The sequence below is a fragment of the Phaethon lepturus genome, unplaced genomic scaffold (genome assembly GCF_000687285.1).
Source record: "Phaethon lepturus isolate BGI_N335 unplaced genomic scaffold, ASM68728v1 scaffold15727, whole genome shotgun sequence".
NCBI lineage: Eukaryota > Metazoa > Chordata > Aves > Phaethontiformes > Phaethontidae > Phaethon > Phaethon lepturus.
The window spans coordinates 38,838-64,762 of record NW_010549921.1 but is presented as its reverse complement, the minus strand read 5'-3'; the positions used below and the strand labels follow the sequence as shown (position 1 = coordinate 64,762).

At 36.0% G+C, this 25,925-nt stretch overlaps 1 protein-coding gene across 1 annotated transcript in view; it reads left to right on the top strand.

Moving 5' to 3' along the window:
- LOC104613987 (calcineurin-binding protein cabin-1-like) overlaps positions 1-25,925 on the top strand; it is a gene marked incomplete at both ends in the record, with an annotated part of 52,962 nt that overhangs the window by 5,068 nt on the left and 21,969 nt on the right. The window contains 18 exon segments of the mRNA XM_010290404.1: positions 267-559; positions 1,585-1,753; positions 2,188-2,324; positions 2,738-2,746; positions 2,749-2,948; positions 4,825-4,903; positions 5,157-5,344; positions 6,658-6,807; positions 7,567-7,761; positions 8,895-9,131; positions 10,609-10,762; positions 11,000-11,115; positions 17,767-17,928; positions 19,527-19,733; positions 20,116-20,261; positions 22,211-22,472; positions 24,597-24,857; positions 25,515-25,666. Of these exon segments, the coding sequence (XP_010288706.1) occupies positions 267-559; positions 1,585-1,753; positions 2,188-2,324; positions 2,738-2,746; positions 2,749-2,948; positions 4,825-4,903; positions 5,157-5,344; positions 6,658-6,807; positions 7,567-7,761; positions 8,895-9,131; positions 10,609-10,762; positions 11,000-11,115; positions 17,767-17,928; positions 19,527-19,733; positions 20,116-20,261; positions 22,211-22,472; positions 24,597-24,857; positions 25,515-25,666 (3,117 nt within the window).

The following is a 25,925-nucleotide window of genomic DNA, read 5'->3' as shown; positions in this document are numbered from 1 at the left end:
GAAAAGCTCCTGAGGACCTCTGTTCCAGGCTGGAAATTGTCAATGGTCCATATGACAGGAAACACAGAAAGATATTCTCCAGCTTTTCTAGTCATGGGACAGATTTTGACATGCAAATGTGTATTCCTCTCCCACTGAAGAGCTGCTCTTGCTACCTCTAAGCTATTGGAGAAAATGTTGAATGTTGTTAGGTTTCTAAATATAATTTAGAAAATAATGTGACAATAATTAAGGAAGTTGTGATGCCATTGTGTTTCCACATGCAGGTGGAAGTGTTTAGGAGAAGCTTTACTTGCCATGTATCACCACCTCACAACATGTGATCCTCCTCGACCCAGTCTGGGAAAGAGAATTGATCTCTCAGAATACCGAGACCCAGTTCAACATTTAATTCTTTCTCCTACCTCTACTCCTGTCAGTGTTATTCAGCCAACTCCTGTCAGCACTAATCCAGTGGTGACAATGCCAGATCCTGTATTACCTTATACTCCAACGACACCCAACTTTCCAAGTCACAGTCAGAATTCGTTGGAACCAGGAGCTACTGTAGGTGAGCAAGGTACTTCAGTCTAAGATTCAAGATATCTTTCCTACCTATCTGGGTATTAAAAGCACTACAGAATTCATTGGCAAATGCTGTCTTTAAACTGCATGTTGGTGGATTCAGAACCCTTTCAGCATGTGTATAACATCTGGTAGAAAAGTGAAGTTGAGGTCTATAAAATTAAGTTCTGTTAACCCTTCACATTAGAAAAGGAAGGCCACCTAAACTGCCTTAAAATCATTGATTCTTGACTAAGACATAGGAGCAGTGTTCAGCAAAGTGGACTTACTTTCCTATCTGATGGAATGGAGAGTCATGTTGATTTGTTGTTCTTAATTGTTACTCCAGCACAGGAGTATCTAACCTCTTCTGGTTTTGTGCTATTGACTCATACTTCAGTTTTTTCAGTCTTTAAGATTAGAAGAATCATGACTCTGTTCCAACAGTGATGCATATTAAGCTTTTAATGTTGTGAAGAGTCTTGAGCTCCTTCGAATGAACGAGCTGTTAGAGAAAAAGATGACTGGATTATTCTTGTGCTTATGTGTAACTTTAAGAACATGAGAGAACCAAGCTGTCAGGTATATTTATTTGAAATTTGTAGCAAGAGGTTTGAATATTTTATACTGTAGCTGTATATGTATTTACATATCTAAAAATATTGAGGAATTATCAGTACTTTGTTGATATTCATGGGAATTTACAGGTGTTTCTGGAGTTAAAGGTAGACTCCTCTGATTCCCATTTCAGAAACTTCTTGAAGACTAAAATAATGAATTCTAATGAATAATGAAATGCAGAATTTTCAGTAAGTCCACTTGTTGCCATAGCCACTTTATATTAAAGTGATTTTCAAAAAATTATTTTAAAATTTTTGGCACTGTCTTCAGAAGGAAACCAGTGAATCTCAAGTGTTGCTGTAGAATAAAATAAAGTGCCAGCCACAAATAACTTTTTTTTAAAAATGTGAACAATTATCTACTTTTTATTTGGCAATTTTCAGTATCTTTTTCTTTTTTTTTTTTTAATTCTGTTTCTAGGTGACATATCTGCAGGTGATAAATCGAAGAAAGGTGTGAAGCGAAGGAGAATTACAGAAGATAATGGTGAAACAGCAAAAAGGAGATCTGCCAGAGTCCGGAACACCAAGTGTAAAAAAGAGGAGAAGGTTGACTTTCAAGAGCTGTTGGTGAAATTCCTTCCTTCCAGGTACTGTACAGCAATAACTTTCATTATGAGAGTATCAAGAGCTAATTGGGGTTTTGTTTGATTGATATGCCCCAACCTTAAAACCACTGGATCCATGTTATTTTTTGAAGCAGGAGTGATGCATTGTCTTCTCATAAATTTAATGAAACTGTTATTAGTGAAGATTACTAAAAAACTAATTGAAAAATAAGAAAGCCTTTATTAATGTGAAAGTGCATTAGAGGACAATGCAGATGTCAAAGTGGATAAGATAAACAAGATAATCTTGGTTTGGGCAAAATTTGAGAACTGGATGTAAATCTCTGAATTTGCTTCAGTTAACGCACTTTCATTGTTTCAATACAGACAACGTACCATGTTCAGGTTTCGCTTACTAGTGAAAGAAAGAATGAGGATTTTGCTGGTATTGTCATTTTTGCGCCCCTTTCACACAGATTAAGGAAATTAGATCCGGAGGAGGAGGAGGACCCTTTCAATAACTATGAGGTGCAGTCAGAGATCAAAGAGGAGAATTTCCAGCATGTTGGACCCCATAGGATGTCATTTGATTCTACAACATTTATGGAATCTGGTAAGGGTTTCGTTATAGCCCCCACTTTTTCTCTGTTGTTTCTTACATATTGTATGCTTTATTTTCTGTATTTTTCTGCCATACCTAGAAGACACAGAAGTATATGTTATTTTAAAAAGTATAATTTTATGGCATAGAAATATCTCAGTGTGTAACAGGTGTGGTGGTGTGATTTTTTTTTTTTTTTTTTTTTGGAAGTCTTGGGGACTGCTTAATTACTGTGTGCAAGAGCTCTATTGTGTGGAGTTTCCCATTTAAACAGATTGGAATACAGTAACTTAATTCTGCATGTATGCAGCACAGGAGAACTGCTGCAACATTAGTGCATAAAACACTGTTGAAACTTACTTGTTTCAAGTTATGGTCTGCCTTGACCTTAAACATCTATGTCTTTGTGTTTATTTGATTTCTAGAAAAGCAGGATTTTTCCTGCTGGATAACCTGAACAATGGTGGGATCTTGGAGCTGATGATGAGATATTTAAAAGTCATCAGCCAAAAGTTCCTAGTGAAATGGCCTCCTGGCTTGTGTGAGGTGGTCCTTAGTATCTATAATAGCTGGAGAAAGCACAGTAGCAGTCTTCCCAATCCATTACTGAGGGACTCAAGTAATCAGCATATCAAGGTAATGAAACACTTTTCCTTAGACTTCTGTTTGCTGCTGTGTTGGTCTCTGTGTACCAAAAGTACCAAACTGAAATCCAGCAATGAGACGCAGGTTTTGCTTAGCCCTGTCTGGGAGCTGCTGGTCCTAGCTGTTGCATCTTTCATAAACTGTGATACGCTGCAGATCACGTACCTGTTTGTTCCTGAGCTCCTGAACATACCTGGGTGATGCTGTATGCAGGTATACCCTGTACATAACGTGTGTGTGCATATGTATACACACACATATGCATATAGATGTAATAGAAATACTATAGGCGTAAATATATTTTACTCCTTTACTCTGTTGTTGCTCTTTCTCTTCCCTCCCTTTGCTTCTGATATGACACAAAGTTTTGTTTTGTCATCAGGTGAGTAGAGAGGCTGCTCTGTTCCCACTGACTGATTGACGGTCAGCATTTCTGCTCTAAATAGAGTAAATGCAGTTTAGTTTTAAAATAACCTGCAATTTACAGTAAAAACAAACAAACAAACCCACAACACAAACTAAAACCAACCCTACCCCCCAGCATCAGCATTTTGTTACCTTTATAAATCTGTAGATTTCACAAATGCGAATAGAAAAAATGGCAAGTTCACTAAATTAATGTTAAACTGGCTTAGTGACACAAGGTGATATTTCTTGAATTATAAAACCAGTACCGATACTTCTTGTCCACTGAGCCTCCCTGTCTTATCTTTTCAATGCTAGCAATGTGTATTCATTTGGGAAATTATTTGCATTTGGTATGACTGCAGTTTGAAATTTTTTTTTTTTCAGGTTAACGGTGTATCTGCTTTTTTGCAAATGAAAAATGAATTCTGAAAATTATGTTTCATTGACTTAGTTTACAAGCAAACAAAAGTATCACTATGTAGCAGATGCTAATTTTTTCTACATCCTATGACTCTTGTATTTCTGTATATTTTTCATATATATATACACACACACCCTTTTTTAAACAAATATAAACATATATATAAATGTATTCCCTTGGATCTCATTATGACTGCTTAACTGCTTGCTTGTATGTAAAATTTAAAAAGTCAAGACTTTGTAGCTATACTATCCCCATCCTCATGCTTGTCTATTCTTTTTCATCCTTGAATTTATTTTAAACTTGATCTGCAAGCTATCCTGAGTGTAATAAGTTCAGGTTTCTAAGATTGTAAAGGGTTATTCTGGTAACACATATGGACTTTTGAACCTTTTCACAAGTACCTGGTTTTTAGAGCTGGACCTGTAGCCCGTATTCCTGTGAATTTAATCAGAAAACAGTATATTCTTCATTGCACAGAAGTACCTAGCAGAGATCTATGGTGATGTGATTTTTAATCTACTCCTGAACTTTATCCAGCAAGCATTAATAATCTGGTAAGATTAGAGTACACACTCAGTCTCATGGAGATAAATACTGAAAAAATTATAGGCTATAGACTTTTTGTTTCTCAAGTATCAGTACTTCTACTATATTCTGGAAACATGCTTTTAGCAGGATTTAGCAAGTTAATATAGTTTTATTCCAGCCAGATACAAAAATAAGGATGTCACTTTTTTCTAACGTCAGGCAATACTGTTCTGACTACCTTCTTTTATGAGCTGAGATTTTCTTTTTTTTTAATGCTCCTTCCAAGTATTGTTTTGTGCCTGTTGATTTGTAAATCCTATTATACACTTTTAGATGGAGGAAGAAGTAGTTATAGCTAGGGAATAGAAATCCCAAGAGGACAAGTTGGAAGTTTTCTTTGAAGTAAATTGCAAATTTAGTGGTGTGTCTTTTTTTTTTTAATTAATTCTTCTTTTAATGTATTTCTTCCTGTATACTCTTTTTTCGTACCTCCATACTTTTCTGAAGGATATGATGTTGATGAGCCTTTCTTGCATGGAACTGCAATTAGATCAGTGGCTACTGACGAAAGGGAAGAGTTCTACAGGTGAGAACCAGATGTTACTTTCTTCAGACTCTAAAAACACTCAAGTTATATGAAGAAATGTTTCCAGGAATTCATTGGATTTTGGAGCTATTTTTTCTTGATGAATACCTTTCAGATCTGTATTTTATTGGTCTGTCAACTGTTTGCCTTAAAGTAGATCAGAACTTTTGAAATACTCTTTTGAATAGTATGTGGGACTCTTTTCATGGGATGCTAGTAACTTTATGATAAAATGTAATTAATTGATTTGCAGTTTCTCCACGAAATTGCCCTGCTGCCTCTGTGAATGGAAAGTTTGGTCCTGACTTCCCAGGAACTCATTTTTTAGGAGACCTGTTGCAGCTGTCATTTGCATCCTCACAACGAGATTTATTTGAGGAAGGCTGGATGGAGTTTGTCACTCGGGTATATTGGCTGAAAGCTCGCTTTCTGGCACTGCAGGTTTGTTTTACTTCTGATTTAACAAATAAAACTTTTCCCAAATTAAAATCAATGTTCAGAGACTCTACAGCTGATTCTGGAGTCTCAGCTCATTTAAATGTGTGGATAAATCAGCTCAAAACATAGTGATTTCGTTTTACTTTTTAATAGTATTAACTATTATATTAAACAGTTAATTTAGATAATTAAATAGTTAATTATAATTAACTATTATATTATATAGTTAATAGTTAAGGGTAGAGGTGGAAATGAAGTAAGAGGTCTCACATGCCAAGCTAATATTCCGATATGTTTAATATGTAAGTCTTTGTTTAAATTAGCCTGTGTTCAGCTTAAAAAAATACATTTGGACCGAAGTTATTTGGAGTAGTATTGTGTAGCTGCAGAACATGAATTTTTTTGAAACCTGGACTATTGGATGCTATCGAAGTCCCAGACAGTCCAAAATGCAGCTTTTCATGAAGCAGACTGTATGTTTACACTCCCCTTTGCTTTTTCAAGGTAGCATGATTCTTCTTTTGGAGATGTTTAATTTAATATGCAGATTTTGAAGCAGAGGGTTTTAAACCTATCACTAGGGGAGTAATTTGGAAGAAATGTTGTTTGATCCCAGACTTTTTTTTTTCCCCTCCAAGCGTTGCTTCCTCAGGATATCAAAGAGTTTGTTTATGCATCGATTATGTTTAAGTCAATTGTCAACTAATAATGTGAGTCAGCTTCATAATTGTGAACTAACCAGTTCCTTCCATTTTTATTTTTTGCATCTATGCATTCCTTTCTAATAAAGTTACTTTAGAAAAATAAGAGTTCCTATATAGCTACTGCCATTTTTTCTTTAGATATACAGAGTTATATTTTGCCTGTGCAGCTTGCATTCCTCTCCTGACGACTCAACTTCATTATCTACTTCGGTTGGACAGAGCGAGTAGAATGTATTCACTTTGAGTCAAGACACATTCTCACATTCTGCAATGTTTTTATTTGCACAAATGGAAGAGCTATTTCTACTGTTTTACTCTTCCGTGTTTTTAAAGGAAGGGGATTTTAGCAGTCTAATCTTTCGAATTTATGCAAGCTGAATTCTATTTCTCTGATTTGTTTTACCTGTTATTAAAGTTACTGGTAAAATATACTGCCTTTTTTTTTTTTTTTAATTTGAGATTGTCATTTGGATTTGTTTTTTATTTGTGAGGATGCACAGTAATCACCACGGCAGTGCCTGCACTGAATTTAAACATTTCCTACATGCTTTAGAAACCCTTGCTGCAGACAGAACTCTAGGGTTTTTTGTTTTCTCTGATCTGTTTCTGTAGGGAGACATGGAACAGGCACTTGAAAACTATGATATCTGCACTGAAATGCTACAGAGCTCCACTACAATGCAAGCTAAAGCTGGCAATGAAAGCAGTATTGTAATACGGTTACCTAATCTACATGTTGATTCTGTTGTTTCTTTAGAAGAGGTAAGAATTAATTTGTAGGTGTATTCTCCCCGCTCCATCCCTCCCAGTTTCAAAGGTCATCTATTAATTGTCTCTTTTGTGATGGAAGTTTACCGTATCTGTCCCAGAATTTTTCTAAGAGTGAAAGGACAGGTTCATAGTTTAATGATGATGTCAGGGCTATCATCTCCTTTCCAAAAATACACCTTTTGGATCTGTTGGTCTTGTACAGCTTAACATTGCCTTTATGCAAAGTAAAAATATTAGAGCAGCTGTATGTAGAACAGTGGATTATTAGATTAGTGTTTTATTTTCTGTTTGTAAACATAAATTTCACCTTTGCTTAAATGAGCTCTTTACTTCAGCAGTCTCTTTCCTGATTTATGTTATTACATAACACCTTTAAACAAAGGGGTGTCCATCTTCTAGTCTTTCTATTGCTGTTTTGGGGGATGAACTCCAACAAAGGAGAAGCCATCTTCACTTTGAAGTCCATCTGATGGATCTATTCTTGCAGTGTAAAAAAGTGTGTTCTTTTGGGATTTGAGCCAAAAAAGTTTAAAGTCATTGTAGCACTAAAGTCATGTACTATGTAATAATTAAAAATCTGTGGAATGGGTGAAGTGTTACATAGTAGGTGTTTTCTTCCTGGTTTATATTCCTGGATGGAGCTGTAGAGTTCACATAGCTTTACAGCTAAACTGCTAGGAGAAATGTCAGTAATCAAATGTATGTGAAGACAAAATGAAAGTTGGATTGTGCCATCTGTGATATTTGCAGATTGAAAAGAACCTGAAATCTCTGGAGAGATGCCAGTCTTTGGAAGAGATCCAGCGACTGTATGAGGCAGGGGATTATAATGCAGTGGTACACCTGCTTCGTCCAACGTTATGCTTTAATGGTTATGGCAGAGCAAAACACCTGGAATTTGTAACATCCATACCAGAGAGACCAGCACAGCTGCTTCTCCTACAGGTTTGTTTTGTTTCTTAAAAAATCTTTTTTAGTAAGGGATTAAGACTTATTCCTGAAAACAGGATGAAAGGCTTTCTGGAGTGGGTGTTAATGGTTAACAACTCTTAGTTACAGAGCACAATGTGTAACCAAATCTGTAAATGATCTGAACAGCATAGCTTCATCGTCATCGTTAGCAATGTGCCAGCTTTTGCTGAGAACATGTCTAAAGATACAAGATGTCGGAGACCTACATGAAATGTTCAGAAAAATTGTAAATTCAAATAAACTTGAATGATTTGCAGAGATGACTTATGGATGGATTCATGCTATCTGCATCTGCTGTAAATACTTCCTGCTTTTTCTGATACTGGTTATTGATATGGTTATTTACAACAACAAATAAATATGATTATTTACAACCATTCTGAAACTTAAAAGTTATCTAGGATATGAATGATTTTTGTGATGTAGTGTATCTGTCCTGCATGAAGGACAAACTGTTGTTAGATATATCTAGTACAATTGCTATAGATTTAGTCCATTTGACACTGAAAATAAGTATACAAATTACCTCAGCTATAGGAACAATTTCAGCCTATCAGGTTCTCATGAGGGGAAAAAAAGGCTGCACAAAAAAAGACTGATGCTCTTTTAACTGTACTGAACCAAATCCTACAGCCTCTATGCCATCCTGTGACCCAAAATTGGCAGAGTAGAAAGAAGCAGGAGGATGTTGCTATAATGCTAGCCTTATAGTTGCTGTTTTGTTATTTATGAAGTAATAAACTGTTAGCATAAGATTATAAAGATCCAAACCCTGTTTCTGTAGGGCCTCTATTCAACTGCATATCATAAGAATTTTAGACCTACAGACATCCCTTTCCTGAATTTTTTTTTTCTTGCATCTCATTAAAGCATGAAGATTCAGTGATGATTTTTTTAAAATTTAGATCTTACTTGTATATTTGTCATCCAGGGTCCATGCATCTTCTGTTGTCCTTTTTAAATGTCCTATATAAAGGTGTTCTGTTAGCGTTTCTTTAAAGTAACCATATTAACTGTGTATTGCTTTGCCCTACTGTGAATTCATGGTTTAAAATAAACCCTTCATCCTTATAATAGATTTTTTTTTTCATATTTACATTCCCTAGGACTCCCTGCTCAAACTCAAAGATTACAAGCAATGCTTTGAACACTCAGAAGTTGCCTTGAATGAAGCAATTCAACAGACGATTAATATGACAGCAACCTCTGCTAAAGAAGAGTGGGTTGCTACGGTAACACAGCTGCTCACAGGAATAGATACTTCATTATCATCAGTCAACAGCATCCTGAAAGACTCTTCTGTAACACCAAGCCTTGTTCGATTAACAAACAACTTGATTCAGGTAACTTCTTCACTTGCACTAGGGAAGAGCTCTTGCATGCTACAGACCTTCAGACATGATACAGCTGCGGTCTGAATTGCCACCCACTTGCAATGACGTTTTGTGTTACATTTTTGTTGGGGGAAGATGAGCGTTACCTTCATAGTCTTTATCTTCATTTCAGTATGTTAGAGATGCACTGAGAACACCTGTGCTAGGATCAGTAACAGCGGCTACCTTCAAACACCAAACTGCCTAAAATAATCAAAGAATGGTAGTAGATAACCCAAGGAACAACACTATTTTCTTATGCTGTTTGAAATTGTGATAATGTGAAGACTAACTTGGCTGGGTGCAGTTCATAAGTTATGGCACTGATCTTGGTTGTATATGCTTTGAGCTAGACGACAAGATCCTGTAAGCTTTACTACGTGGTAGAGTTGCTTGCAAGTGCTGGCCAAGCTAATGTTTTTTTCCCGTAAAAACAGAGAGGCTCACAAGAAGAGGGCAGGAAAAAAAGTAATGTGCAGACCGTTTCTAGCATTACACATACAGCTAATTTTAGCCTTTTAGAAGAAGGTGCTTTCAAACCTTAAAACTACTAAATGAATATTTTTCAGTCCAAGTAACAAATGGCAAACTCTCAGTTCTGTTAAGGAGCTAGTCTAGTTAATGTCAAAATCCAGTGTGCTTGCAACTCTCAAATCTCCATTTACTTCATTAAAAGCCAAGGACCTTCACTAGTCACAAAATCATACTCTCATTGTGTAAAGTTGTATGTGTGTCACCATGTTACGGAGTGTAATGGAATTTTGGAGAACAGAGTATTCATTCTAATGTCCTAAATGGTTTCTGTAGTAAGAATAAATATGATTCTTTGTCTATATAAATACCAATAGAAAAACTTGTATGTGTGAAAGAATGTGAGAAAAGTGTAGGAATTCAGAAATTTCTGGCACCGTGGCAATAAAAAGGGCAGTTGTCCATGAGAAATGCTAGGACAACGGTTCCATGACACAGCATTGTGTTGCTCAGAATTTATTCAGTTATATCACTTATATAGCACCTGTTAATGATTCTTTAAATGGTCTTTAACAGTTGTTGTAAGACCTGGTAAAGAATTCAGGAATTCTTTTAACTAAGTTCCTCTTCCTTGCTGATTTGTAGATAAACTTCTTGTATAGTTATGAGGCCTGCTAACACCAAGAATTTATGCTGCGCATTTGCTTACTTTGAATTGTTTGTATGTGGTATTAACAGAGAAATAACTGGTTGGAAAATGATGATGCAAGAGGAATGTCAGGCTAGGGGAAATACCTTTCCCCATACCAGCTGATCTTATTTGTAGGACTTTTACTACTACTCGTTGTGACAAGCTGAGACTCAACTTTAGATTATTTCCTTAAGTGCATTACCAGCTTTGGATTCTTTGGAAAGTATTTACATCTGACATTTATTTTGTATCACTTTGTCTGTATAATGTCTGTTTCTTTATTAGATCATAGACTGCAGCATGGCAATCCAGGATGAACCAAAAGAACCATACATCTCCTCAGTGCTTCCATGGATTATCCTGCACAGGATCATCCAGCATGAGGAAGATGCTTTTCGATCCCTTTGCTGCCAGCAGCAGCAGAACCAGGGAGAAGAAGGTGGGTTAATTATTCACTTTCACTTATTGAAGCTGAGCTCCTTACCATCTAGCTCTGGAATATAAATAAGAAAATACTTGTGTGTTGCCTTATCTTGCTGGCTGGAGGGTGTAGAGAGGTATGCAAACATCACTTTCTTTTCACTGAGGAAACTTCTTTTTGCCTGATGAAGCATTGGCTAGTTGATTTTAACTCAGTTCTGTGCTACTTAAATATTTACCAACTTCTTTCTTCCAGTGAGTCCCGATACCCCTATGTTGCCTTCTTCACTCATGCTGCTGAACACTGCTCACGAGTATTTGGGAAGAAGATCCTGGTGTTGCAATTCAGATGGTGCTCTTCTCAAGTTCTATGTAAGTGGTAGCATTGTAGAATAGTTTAGGTTGGAAGGGACCTCTGAAAGTCGGTCTGGCCAACCCCCATCTCAAAGTAGGGAACAACTTCAAAGTTATATTAGATTGTTTATTGCCTTGTCTTCATGTTAAAAATACACTTTTAAATCCACTTTCCTTCTTCTAGACAAACGCATGAACATTTCAGTCTGTTTAATCTGAATAGCAAAAGCTTGTTATTCCAGACCCCTGTCCATTGGTATGCTTTCTAAGCAGAACTTTTTGTCAGTTAAGAGATGCCTTTGGATAACCGACTTGGTACTGTAAAAACATCTTAAATGGGAATTAGTAAATGATCAACCGTGCCTTGAAAGAGAAAGCACTGGAGAATTGTTATTATTCTGAGTACTTAGGAGAAATGTGGACCTGTATCAGCCACTGATCATGGTAAAACATCAGTTGAATGACTTGAATTTTGTGGTGCTTAGCTTCAGAAGATGCATCTTCTACTCTTTTTAAAAATAAACAGAGGCAATGTTTGAAGCTAGTAAAAATTTCTGGCACTCATCAGCATTCATCCAGATGACTGGTAATATGGTAATTTGTCATTGTTGTATATTCTTTCCTGTGGTAAAGTCAGAGGTTGTTTGGGTTTTATTTTTGGTAAGGAATGTATAAAACTGGTTGCAGCTTGTGACCTGTGGAAAGGGAATACCTGAATACTGAATCTATATCCAGTTTTATCTTCTCCTTCCGTGTCTGGTAGCTCAGCCACACCCCTGTCTTGCTTGCAGCAAAGGTTTACTCTGATGTAAATTCAAAATTTTATTTTAGATATTCAAATAACATTTTGCTTGGTAATAACTCTTAATTTTCAGCTGTCCTCTGAGAATTAAGGGCAACAATTCTAAATTCACAACTGAAGGTGAATGATCACCCCAACTCTATCTCCCAAAGAGAGGGAGAGGGAGCATGAGGAATGTCAGGAAAAATAACAGACAAAACAGAAAATCCCTTCTTTCCTGCTTATCGCTCAAATGTCTTGCTAGACGGTGAGCTGTATGTGTGGATGGAGCATCCTTCCTGCTCCAGTAGTCCAGCAGTGACTGTGGCTTTTGTCCCCCAAACAGGAGGTAAGTTAGGTAGGATAGAAATGGCAAACTTTGGGCAAGAGGCATGTGTCATCTCAGCAGTGCATTCTCGTGGGTGCGTACTTCAGTCTTTTAGACAGGAAAGCAAGCAAGTGGGCTTAGCAGAGTTTGCTGTAGGAGCAGAAAACCCTGGTTCCCCACAAGGAGTGTGATGCCAGAAAGTAACCAAACCATAGCATGGAGAATGAGCCAGTTAATTTGCCAGAAATGAGTACCGAATATCTTGAGTGGAAAAATGCTGTTAAAGTGATTGCCAGTAATGTTGCATAGCTCTTCTTCCTGAGAGAGACCAGTTTTCTTGTATACCATGCCTTTATTTCCTCAGAGCTCAAATACTTGATAACGATTTTGCAGTTAAGTAGATTTGACATTCATAATTGATATTAGAAAGAGAATTCTACTCAATTATGCATAGGTGAGGCAGACATGACATGACAATGTAAACTTTTGTTTCCTCCCATGTACTGTTAATCAGCCACAATTATATTCAGGTCTACTTTTCTTTTTTTTCCCCAGTCCAATAACACATGGATAAAAGGGATTTAAAATAATGGACTGAAGGAGGAAAGGGAAAGGGAAATACTTTGTGTCATATGTAGCCACTTTAGATGTTTTCTGTTGAACAATGCCGAGTTCATCATGATTTCATTATAATGTATAGTACCTCTGAAGATATGCAAAATTTAGATACCACCAAAGATAACCATCTTGTGCTTTGAAGGATAATCTAATCATTCATATGAAGTAAAAATGCAGAAAAGACTTCTTTCAAAGCTTTTGTAAAGCATTGCATAACTCATTTTGTTAATTGTAGGTTTTTTCCTAGGTTTTGATTCTTGTTCTGTTGTTCTCCAGAACATGTTGCTAGTTCAAGATACAGAAGGAACTTGGGTGTAAGTCTTATTTTGTGCTGAAACCTTATTGTGTTGTCAAAGATATTAGATATAAAGATGGATGCAGCAGAGATGTGGATAGTTGGTAGTAGAGACATGGATAGCTGTCAGCTACTCAGTACGTGGACTTTTTTTTTTTTTAACCAAAGATGAAGCTTGAATTGTTTTAAATTCGTATAAAGCAAAATTAAATTTTTAAGGACATTTTTCTGTCATCACAGACTGTGAGACCAAGTTTCAAGTATTAGGGACCTTTAAGTGGAAGAATGTGGGTGTAGTCTTTGCTTTTAAAAATATGTTGAAGGGTGGTTTCTTCTCAAAAAGACAAGAAGTCAAGAATCGTGCTCATTTATGTTCAGTAATCAAAATTATATTCAAAAGCCTTAATTGTGAGAACTCTTATGTTAAAGAAAAGAAAAATAAAGATTAGTCAATGTGAGAAGAATTACAGCATACCTAAGCATTAGAATAAAGAAGTTACATTCGCTGTTTGGAAATCAGTTTTCTAAAATCTGGTGAGTAATAGAAATGAATAAAAATGAAAATAAACCTGAGAACAGTTTATTTCCTGTCATAATTCCCATTGTTCTGTGGACTTACCTTGCTGAGGAGAATAACTGTTTTCTCTGATTTTCTCCTCTGTTTTGCTTCTTGCACTAGTATTTTATTTTGTTCCTAGGATTTGAAAGAGAAGTAGGAATAACCAAGCGGTCTGATAGTACTGTACATCATTCACAAGCTGAGAAAAACTGTAGTGTTGCTTCTTTAAAATTGCTGCTAAAATAACCCAGTGGGATTCCATATTCATCTTGTCTCAGTGATTCTAAATAAGTTGCTCACTTCACAGAACTGAATTTGTCAAGTGTTATGTAAAGTTTTCACATTTTCGATATAGGTAAATACTATTTAACATGTTAAAAAGAGCATATTTAACTGTCATCCAGGAAAATTCAGGTTTGAATTTTGCAGCTAAACTTGGTTATTTATGTCTTCCAATTCACAAGAGCAAAGATTTGCAGGCCATCGTCTGTCCTCAGTTACACATCTGGAATGCTATTGATCCTTCACAGACTGTGTGGTGTTACCCAGATTTGGTCCTGAAGCTGTGATGTACTTGGCTGTTCTGCTATTGATTAACTTGACTTGTTTGATTATACCTGCCTTGATTTTTATACCACAGACTGGGGAAAAAAAAAAAGTAATTCTATTGTTTTCATGTTATTAACTAAATGTAACTTCAAATATACATATAAAGTTCATCTATTGAACAAAGAGGATGAGAATGAAGAATTACTTCAGTCCTTCACTGCCCTCTGTCTGAAGGCTGTTCTTTGCTCTGTTCAGATGGGTGTGTTAGAAGATCTAATATGCTCCAGAAATGGGTGATCTGGGCAGTAATACTGTAGCATTATTAAATGAAAGGAGTTACCCATTCATCGTTGACCTTTTTAAAGATTCCTTGAGGTCTAGTTGTTACACCAGAAAAGTAATTTCCCATGGTTGAAGGAGAATATTTTTATGTTTATTTCTGTTTCCTCACTTTATCCTTAGCTTAGAAACTGAAGAGCAGTCAGCTTCTCACTGTGCAGAGTACTGACAGTCTGGGATAGCCTGGCTGTTGGCAAGACACCAGGTAATTCGGTGTTGTGGCATTCACTGCGCAGTGCTCTACAGGGATATTTAAGTGGCACCTTACAGATTCAGCTTGGCTTCATCGAGGTTTATTACCTTCCGCCAAGAGAAAATCGTGATTAGTTCTGCATAGAGCTACTCAGGAATCTCTTAATTTCCCTTCTCAGCACTCCCCGGAGCTTATTAACCACAGCTCAGTGCCAGACCCCATCTACCTCTGCATTTGAGCAGCAGTGTGTCTCAGGTGGTAATTTAGACAGCTAGGAAGGATGGCGGGGAAAGCCTGAGGGGTTCTGCAGGAGTCTGCTCACCCTGGTAGGACTGGAGCTAACGAACAGTGTTTGAAATGAGGCTGATTCAGGGTAGGACCGTTAGACTATCTCTGCATCCTACTCTCCTCAGTCTCCCTGGTATTAGGAGCATAATGCTGATACACCTGAGTTTCCTCTGCATGGATCTGCCTTGGGTCCAGAGGGCTTACTAGCTCAGGCACTGTGCTTCATGAAAATAGCCTGTTTCCAAACTTGAGCTTGCCCTCAGATGCAGTGCTCCAAAGTGATGAATCTAAATTGTGTCTGTATCCACAGCCTGGGGAGTCTGATAGTATGCCCTGTGAGCCTGGATAAACTACAGATGATTGAGAGCTGTGAATGTATTTACAGCTAGATCTTTGCAAATGTCATCAGGTACTTTGAACAAAATCTTCGATTTTCAGTCACAGAATTTCCCACTTCTTAAACTAAAATATAATGTGGTATTGAGCACAAGAATTCAATTTTCAGAGACAAGAGGGTGTTGGAAGGGTAAAGAAAGACAAAGATAAAATGGGATGAATTGTTTTAAGAGAAAGACAGCTTCAAGAATATTAGACAAAAGTGTGTTTTATAGACTAGTATTAAACAATGACCTTCTGTAGGTAAACTGTCTGCTCAAGTACATTGTATTGCTTGTGTCTGAAGGTGGTGTGCAAGAGAATATGTTAATCTGTAGTTAAGTCCTTTAGCAGTAGTCAAAGTCTGAATTATTAAGAACAATTCTGGGCTACTGCCAAGAATTTAAAAGCTGAGTAAGAAGACAGGAGATTGTTTTGAACACTGTTCAAGTGAGAATTCTGTTTCTGGTGTTAGTTGTGATTTTGTTTGCAGCAGTAGCACTAGCATGCTTTTGTTACAGTATCCTGTGATGCTTACATCTTCCTTTCAACTTATTTATCTACACTTTTTGTAAATTTCAGAATTCACAAAATTTTACAGGAAAAGTACTGGAAATAACGTATCTGCTGTGACTTAAAATTTAATTGAAACACCTTCTAAGAATTGTCTTCACTTTATATTTTTCAGGTTTTGTCTCTTAATAAATGATACTTTGTTCTTAGTACAGATCTTTTAAGTAGAAGAGGATTAACATCTTATAGTTAATCCCAGCACTTGCACATGAGGTAGAATGACAGAATTTTGCCTTGTGAGGATGTGCAGTGTTTGTAGTGTCAGGAAAACCAATCAGTATGAGAAGCTTCTTGTAGCATGCATTGTATGCGTAAATAATTGAGATTACAGTCCTAGATGTTGAAAAATTATAAATGATGATAAACAGGCAGCTGAAGTACTGTAAAAGTAATATGATGAGCTTTTATATGAATTGCGTGGTGAATGTTTTGCATTTTCAATTTATGACTGCAAAATTTCAGTTGAGGAAAATCCTAAGTTAACCAGTGTGTTGAGGAATGAGTGTGGCTGGCTTGGAGAAGTCAGATCTTACTAAAATGAATAAGTAAAAGTTGATGCTTTCTATCAGAGGAAAAATGTTAAAGGAAATTAATTATCAGCTAATAGAACTCTCCTGGTAGTATACAGCTTTCTGAAACTTGAGAGGCAAATCACAGTGGAGAACTTGGTATTTTTCTGTACCCTTCAATCTCCCAAATGACAATTACAGTAGAAGCATTTCTCTTTTACCACCTCAAATGAGTTTTTTCTTTAGACATAACAGGTGCACTCTGATACTGGGGACACACACACGACACTGCTGTTAGATGTGTAAGATATTATGAATGTAATTTCTACTTACACATTTCAATTTAAATTTCATAGTGGAACACATTGGAATTGATTATTAAACCTCTGTGATTAAGTGTGGGTTTTGTTTTGGTTTTGAAATGAAGATCCAAAATCCCACCACTACACAGATTATTCTTGGTGAACATGTTTTTATTGACTTTGAAATGTCTTTCTGGAATGTGTTCTTTTTTTGGTTTGCTTTTTAAGGAAGCCTAAGGAAAATTTTTGAAGAATTACCTTTTGTCTTTCAGCATTCAGCTGCAGTTTTCTTTAATGAATGTTTTAGAGTAATGGCATCTTCCAGAATATGCTACTGATGGGTACTTTTTCTTGTAATGTGGACGTTAAAGATAACAACTTGCTACCATGTTTCATCATTTAGGATTAATCCAGTCACGTTCCTTGGTGTGTAGCCATCTGCATAATACTACTAATGTTGTGCAACTCTATATCCCTTTTAGCCAGATTTTCATTAGCCATCCCTTCTTTTTCTGCAAAGTCCTCTCCATCCCCCTTTGTCCATGCAGAGGAAATTGATCTTTGTGAATTAGGGCAGAAATTCTTCTGTGTCTTTTCCTTATTCATAGAGTTGACAAACTGTAGTGTTTATATTCACAAAAGCAACTTGGTGTGTAGTGGAAAACTTTGAATGGTCTTAAATTTGACACATTAAGCTGATATCTGATCTCATTGATTAAAGACAGGAGTTCATGAATTAACATAGGAAAAAAAGTTAAAGCACTTTATTGCAGTTACAGTGCCATTGAAATTACTTGTGTAAGACTAGTTTACAGAAATATTGGTAATATTTGGTTGTAATTGGGGAAAAATGCACATAGTTCCTTAATGTCGCTTTCATCATCTGCCCTCAGACAACTAGGTAACAATGCAATCTTCAGCTTGCAGACAACTCTTTCATTGATATTTGTGGTGTTGTAGGTTCAGGTACTACAAAAAGAACTTGCAGCATCCACTTCTGAAGATACTCATCCATACAAAGAAGAGCTGGAAACAGCCTTGGAACAGTGTTTTTATTGTTTATATGGTTTCCCTAGCAAAAAAAGCAAAGCAAGGTACCTAGAAGAACATTCAGTACAGCAGGTAAGATATGTATTATTTAATATCAGTGGAATATCCTGAAGTGATGAAAGATACACACTTGTTTGATTTTAATGCTCCTTAATATACTTTGGAGGAAGATTTTATTTCTGTGTAAAATTTATGTATTTTACATATTGTAGAAAATAAACTGATTTAAAAAATGTGGCAGACTTTATGAATGTAGAGGGTCAGATATTTGAAATGAAATGCTAGTATAGTCTTATTCACAGTAGTCTGCCGTTTTGAAACTATTGACAAATCAATTTTATTGAGCCATGACTTTCCTGTTTTCAACAGAGAAGAAGTTCGAGTTTGAGGAAAATTAGAGAGGAAAAAAAATCAGCTTGAGAGAAGAAAACTTTAGCAGCCAACCTTGCAGTTTATGAAAGTGAAAAATGTCACTGTTAAAAATTATGCAAGTAAATGATATTATAGCTTATTTTGAAATTTACGATGGTAAAATATCTGGTAGCTGTTTATGAGAAATGTGTAATTGAGTTTTGGAGAACAGCAATGGAGTGACTTGGGAAGAGGGGTGTAGTATGACATATGTAGTATGAAAGAAGGGACAGAAAAAGCAAGTCAGAAAAAGCAATCCTCTGCCTTGAAAAATCACTGATGTTCAGAAACCTCAGATTACTTTTGCATTTACCAAATGCAAGTGATCATAGAATTATAAATGGAAAACAGTTTCATACGAGTAAAACAATTGTCTGGCTCCTTTGAACAGACCTTTTCAAATACACAAATCATGTTATGTTATTACTCATGGAAAATTTGTAAAATCTGTGTCTCAAACTTACCTGTTAGAAAATTAAGATAATGAGAAAATGGGAATAAGTAAGAAAAAGGGAAGTATACGGAGATGATTACCTTCTGCCACTCTTGCAGATCTGTTAAATTTGGACAATTCTGGATAAAAAAGTTCTTATTGAAATCATTGAGAAATTGAGTTTTAGTAATGCAACTTCCCTGTTTCCAGTACAGAAGCAAAATTTACTGTAAGGAATAAGATGAATAATAAAAGGAGAAAAACTTAGTCTAGCAGAAGAGAACTGTAAATTCTTTCCTTTTTTTTTTACTGTTTTCAAGAAAGAAAAGTGAAGGGACAATGAGGAACAAATTCTGAAAGTACCTTTCTGTAGAGAGTTTGGAGATTTCTGAGTTTCAGAATTTTGTCCAATTCCCATTTCATTTATTCTTCTTACTTGAGTTTGAAATTAAAGGTGTGGAGTTTTTCTCCTCCATATCATACCCATGATCTCAGTGTCACTTGAGGTGCTTGCAGTTGATTCTTGCTTATAAACAACTTTTCTGAGCAACTCTTCTAAACAAGTAGAATGACTTTATTTTTCAGTGACATACACTAAGTTACAGCTCAATACCTTAGCCTTTTAAATCAATGAGCAGTATGCTAAATTTGTGAGCAGCACAAATTAACGGCACCTTTAGTTGTTCTGTTCTTGGGAGGTTTAATTTGTTTCCTGCTAGAGTAATATGTTTCTTCTTATGAACTAGAAAAGCCATAAAAACTCATACACTTTTGAATTTGGAATTTGAAATAATTTTTTTCCGCTTTCATCTACCTCCTTCTTCAGGTTGATCTGACATGGGAAGATGCTTTGTTCATGTTTGAATATTTTAAGCCTAAAGCTCTTCCGGAATTTGATAGTTACAAAACCAGTACTGTGTCTGCTGATTTGGCCAATCTTTTGAAGAAGACTGCTACAATTGTTCCTCGAACAGACAAGCCTATGCTGAGCCTAGATACTGTATCTGCCTATATTGAAGGAACATGCAGCAAGGTATAATTAATTACTTTAAAAAAAGTTGAAAGGAGTAAAAATTATTGTTGTTATTTTTATGTTGACATTGGGATAGTTAGGGGAATGATTTATTCCATGATATTGGATTTTTTTAGGTAATTGCATTTAAATGAAGGACATCACCAAAGTTTTCAGTCTTGCAATGGCAAGATGTAATATTGATTATGGAGACAGTATGAGATGTTCATTAGTGTTTGTGAGTGGTCTTTGTATCTGTGGAATGCTTTCACAGTCTTCATATTCAATACCTTCATACTCTGTGATGAAAAGGCTACTTTGACTACAAGGAAGAAACAAGTGTGCAGCTCATTTAATATGAACACTTTTTTTTAATATGAACCATTACTTTTTTTATTTTCAGGCACCGTCTCTCCCGGATGGTGCAGACTATTCTCCACCAGTGGTGACTGAGTTGTACTATCTACTGGCAGACTATCATTTCAAGAATAAAGAACAGTCTAAGGCCATTAAATTTTACATGCATGACATTTGTATTTGTCCAAACAGGTCAGTATTATTGTATCCTGCTGCACATCATTCATTCTTCTCACTTCTTTCAGTACTGAAAAGCAGACGACAAAAGATATTTGTTCTGATTTCAGGAATTAAAAAAAAACAACAAATAACCAACAACTGAAAAACCCACCTGCAATCTGTTATCATAGGTTGATTGTGTAATTAAGGGTATCTCTAAAACAACCCAACAAGCAAAACAAAACCCCAAACCTAGTGTTAAATATTTGATTGTTTTGAAATTAAAACCAAAAAATGAAAGGGTGGTGAAGCTAAATGAAAATCAAGAGTAACTGGGGAGGGCAAGGACCAAATCCATATTTTTCTTGTGCACCTTTTGTTCTTTGTTTTGGCATGTTCATGCATGACAAGGAATGAAAAATATCCCTGTTAATAGCATAGCTATAGCACAAATAGCATTCTCTAGTGGGTTAACTGCTTAGGCTGACCTCTTCCTAAAAGTATTGATCTTGCTGCTGGAGAACTACTCGGAGAATAAAAGCTCAAGTAAAGTATTTAAGTGATACTTAAACCACCTTGTTTCTTGATAATTTACAATTTACTGAAATACCACCAAGATTAAGCTCTTTTGTCTGAAAAGTAAAGCATGTTTTGAATAAGTCTCTGAAATGAAATTAAATAATTTTTAAATTTGCTGATTAAAGATATTGTTTGCGTATTAGATGTTAGCTATCATTTTAATTCTCCTTGAAGTTGATACATCAGGGTCAGTGCCAAAAACCATAGTGTCATTTGAGACAAGAAGACTATTTCTAAATCCAGTCACATGACAGAGACAAAAGGGAAAGTAAAGGCACAGAGAATTTTACGTGTGAAATCTATGGAGGGACTAGCTGTAGTTTTAATGTTATTGAATCTTCTAGTCTGGGAACTGTTATTAGCAGATTGCTAAAACTTCTGTTTGAAGCCTGATAAAGAAATTACCACCACCCTCCCTCCGTTTTTCTGTAGTTTTGATACTTCAAAACCTAAATTCATAAGTAAATGAGTGGAATGCATTTTTACTTTAATGTGTGACATTTGGTTGCTCAGAAGATGCTTTATGTGGTAGCATAGTATTTTTACCACAGTCATATGAGATGTTACTTTTTCAAATGTCTATATTACAGTTCCCCTTTCATTCCCCTCAGGAATCTGACTGTTGAGGTCAGTTGACCCAGATACATGGGTTTTCAATTGAAATCAGCAAGTAATTACAAGCAAAAATGTGAGAACATTATGGTTATTCCTTCGGTGTTAGAATCATGGTAAAATTGAAAAATTCCAGAGCCATTGACCCCAGATGTTAATGTGAGATTATAGAGTACGGCAACTACCCTTCAGACTGTATTGTCAATCATCTAAACAACACAGGACTAGATTCTGAACAGTCTCCTCAGTAAGCAATCTTTATTGTTCATCAGATTTTTCCTACATGAGTACATTTTGGGTTTTGTGATGTTTTTAATGTCAGAAAATGATGATGATGATGGATACCATTCACAGTTCAGTCCAGCAATACAAAATGTCATAATGGCTGTCTGCTGGCCTACAGAAATAAAGGGTGACAGTGTTTGGACGGGACAGGATGATTGCTGAGTAAAGAAATCAATGGGATTGCTGCCATTAGAAGTATAGATACGCTATTTTTGCATGGCAAGTAAATCTTGTTGTTTCATCTGTTTTTCATGTGTGACAGTTACTGAGGACAGTGCTTTATTTGGAAACTATTTTTGATAAAATCAATATGAATTAAGGTATACAGCCTCTGTTCCACTTCGAGGGGAGGAGGAGATGGAGAAATCTGTTTCGAGAGAACGTGTGATGAACAGAAGAGAAAGTTGTGGATATAACAAACTGAATCTTGTCTGTGCCACTCAGTGTAAAGTTTAGGGGGGAAATTGTTCATATGTTATATTGTACATGTGTTCTTGCTTGCATAGGTTTGATTCGTGGGCTGGCATGGCTCTGGCTCGAGCAAGTCGTATTCAGGACAAGTTGAACTCTAATGAATTGAAAAGCGATGGCCCAATCTGGAAGCACTCTACTCCAGTCTTGAATTGCTTCAAGCGAGCCCTAGAGATTGACAGCTCTAATCTCTCCTTGTGGATAGAATACGGCACCATTTCCTATGCCCTACATTCTTTTGCATCCCGACAGCTTAAGCAGTGGAAATCAGAACTCCCCCCTGAAGTTGTGCAGCAGGTGGGATCTAACTGAGAGTAGTATGAAATTTTAAATATTTTAAGAATTAAGAAAATATTTTTCTAACATAATAACTTTTTAAATTAAATATTTACATGCTGTATACCACATATTAGATTGTGTGGTTACTTATGTTGGAAATTCTAATACTAATTAGTATAAGCTGCTGGGGTCAAGCGGTATTTAAAGAGTTGGTTTTTTTCCTTTTTCCTGTGTAAAATTAGTTTGAGCCTGATCTTTGAACTATCTTTTGAAGGTGACACAAAATTATTGTAACCTTCTGGAAAGGGGAATTATATTTACCTTACCTTTCTGTAAATGTCATACAATGTTTCCAGGAAAAGGTGAAATATATACATATGTAAATAGTGAAAAGATCAGGAACTACTCTGATATCTGTGTCCGTATGTCATTTCTTGTATCTAAAGACATCTTCCCCCTTTTCTATGTTTCTAGGCTATTTACTTAAACAAAAGATCAAAATGAGGAGATTTGATAGAATTTTCCTAGAAAAAGTTGTTGTAAATTCCTTAGCTCTTTAACAGTGATGATGATGAAGAAGTTAGAGTGGTTTTAAAGTTTATTGCTAAGTCAAAATGAGGAATTCAAAATACTCTCTGACAGTGGTAAGAGTTGCTAGGGGAAATGTTTTATCTGTCCTTTTGGACCAGTAAACTCTATTTCTGATTTAACTGTATTCTGACTTACAAATATTATGTAGTCCACAAGTGGAAGCAGAATGAAAAAAAGAAGTGCTGCTCCTGACCATCTGCTGTAATTTGTAAAAACTTTTAGTGTTTGAACTGTAGAGAAAGGTGTTGGGAACATCCTTTGTTTCCAGGAGAACATATATACAGCAAGGTGATGGGTCTTGCATCTGAGATAGAGTATAGAACATATTAACATTGCACCTTCCCATAGACACTTACACAGTATTTGACCCTCTAAGAAGAAAGATCATGTAATATGCATATTAAAGGAGAACAAATGGTTTATCTGAATGTCATTTGAAATGACAACTAACAATAGAGTTTTCTTTCTGAGGGTTATTACATCCAAGAACTCAAAAACTAACTACTCAGAAAATGAATTTATTATGTTTTATGCCTTTGATCTATCAAAATCTACTGTCTTGCAGCCTTTCGGCTATGAGGGGCTTGCTGAAGAATTCCAGGCATAATGCTGGAGTTATTTTGTGTTATCAGATAAAGGGTACTATGCAGAGGAGCCATCTTAAGTTATGGATTAAATCAGAATGTTTCTTTAGGACTACTTGAATCTTCCTTTTTTAAAGTGACTATATTAAAGATGCATCATTTACTAAGAAAAGCTCTATTATAATGAAAGATAAATTACAACAGTGTAATTTCCCTTCCAGAGATATGTCTCTTCAAGAATGTGTTTCTCTTCTCCTTACAAAATATTTCGGAAAGGAAAGGCTATGTTATAGTTCTTGAAGTGCCACAAGTGCTTAGGATACTGTTATAGCCCAACAATTTAAATATAAAAACCTCTTTTTCAAAGAGAGAAAACTACATTAATGCATCTTTTGACTTAGTTTTTATGTGATTTTTATTAGCATTTAACTAATTCATGCTGCTGGTTTTAATTTCTTTGGGGGGGGGGGCGATGAGAGTATTCTTGACATATTTGGCCCGAAATTAAGATGCATTGCAAGCAAGATGAAATACATTTCTTTGCAAATGATAGTGGTCCGTAGTGGCTCTAGTAGACTTAGTTGCAGAACAAAACAAATTTTTCTTCTTTGAAGAGTTAAGATAATTAGAGCTCTGAAAAAGTGGTAAAATTTTTGTAGGCATGTATATTGGTTTGTTATTTTTCAGATTTATATTTATACACATATTCTTACCCTTCTGTCTTACTGTTTTGTTTTGGTTATTTGTGTCAGCAGTTACTGGAATGAACAAAAATCTATTCATAAACACATTTTGTGGGTCGTCAGGATGTATTTGATCACTTGGATATGTTCTATGTCTTTTAGGTTGAAAGTGTTTTAAATGATGTACCTTGTTTATGCACTTACATATGCAGGAATGTATTTTTAGAATTTTTTATCCCAGCCACAGTGAATTAATGTATTCTCAACACTTTGTCCGATCACAGATGGAAGGGCGTCGAGACAGTATGTTGGAGACAGCCAAATTGTGTTTTACGTCAGCATCTCGCTGTGAGGGAGATGGCGATGAAGAGGAGTGGCTTATTCACTACATGCTGGGAAAGATTGCAGAGAAGCAGAAACAGCCTCCTGTTGTCTATCTACTTCATTACAAACAGGCAGGTCATTACCTGCATGAGGAGGCTGCCCGATATCCAAAGAAGATTCACTACCATAATCCACCAGAACTTGCCATGGAAGCGTTGGAGGTAAAAGAAAGTTAAATACATCGGCTTGAAAACCTTGTTCTCTACAGGTAATGGACTCCCAGTTATTATTAGGCATATGTACATGGTGCTCTGCATCTGAGAACATTTAGAAGACTAACTTGGAGAATAAAATGGAGCGTGTTATTCAGGCTGGTTTTGTTTTAAAGACAGTTTACATGTACAGTCTCAGTATTGGATAGACAAGCAGAAATTCCACTTCTAGATTTTGCTGCACACAGTTCATTAGTTAGTTTTTATCAAAATCAAACAGGGATAGGTTTCACAAGTGTCTCATACCTGTGAAAGCCTAAGTTCATGCATGAGTTGGAATAGTGGCTGTAACACCTTTGCTTTCACTGCGATGTCTGGTAAAAATAGTGGATCTAGAACATACCCAGTGATGACTTGCTTCCAAGGAGACCAGGTCTGCTTTCACTGTTGTATTCCATAGGGTGCAGTTATACAATTTTTACAGTATTCAGATTGTGTAATTTACAAACAACTTTCAAAGGCAGGAAAAGTCCCATTCAGGTAAGTTTAGGTAACAGATGACTGTCCTATATTAACTCCTGTGGTTTCTACAAAGAAGAGACTATTTGTAATAGGTTGCAGAGCTATGAATTCTGTACTGACCAAATGGATTTCGGTGTTTTCTAGGTATACTTTCGACTTCATGCTTCCATTTTGAAACTTGTGGGGAAACCAGACTCTGGAATAGATGCAGAGATACTAGTTAGTTTCATGAAAGAAGCTTCTGAGGGACCATTTGCCAGGGGTGAGGAGAAGAACACCCCAAAAGTTGCAGAAAAGTGAGTAATTTCCAGGAGTATCCTTTGAAACATACTTAGAAACTACTGTATAATAGAAGCTGAATGAAATACAAACAAAAGTAAGTGATGAGAATTAATTCTAATGTTTGCAGTTTTCAGGTATCATGAGCAGTAAGATTATACGCTACTCTGACATCTTCTCAATAATTGGCACAGTGTAGATGGGAAGGGAACAAAATAGAACCATTTTGATCTTGTGATCCATTTTGAAGCCATTTTTATTTATTAATAAAACTGA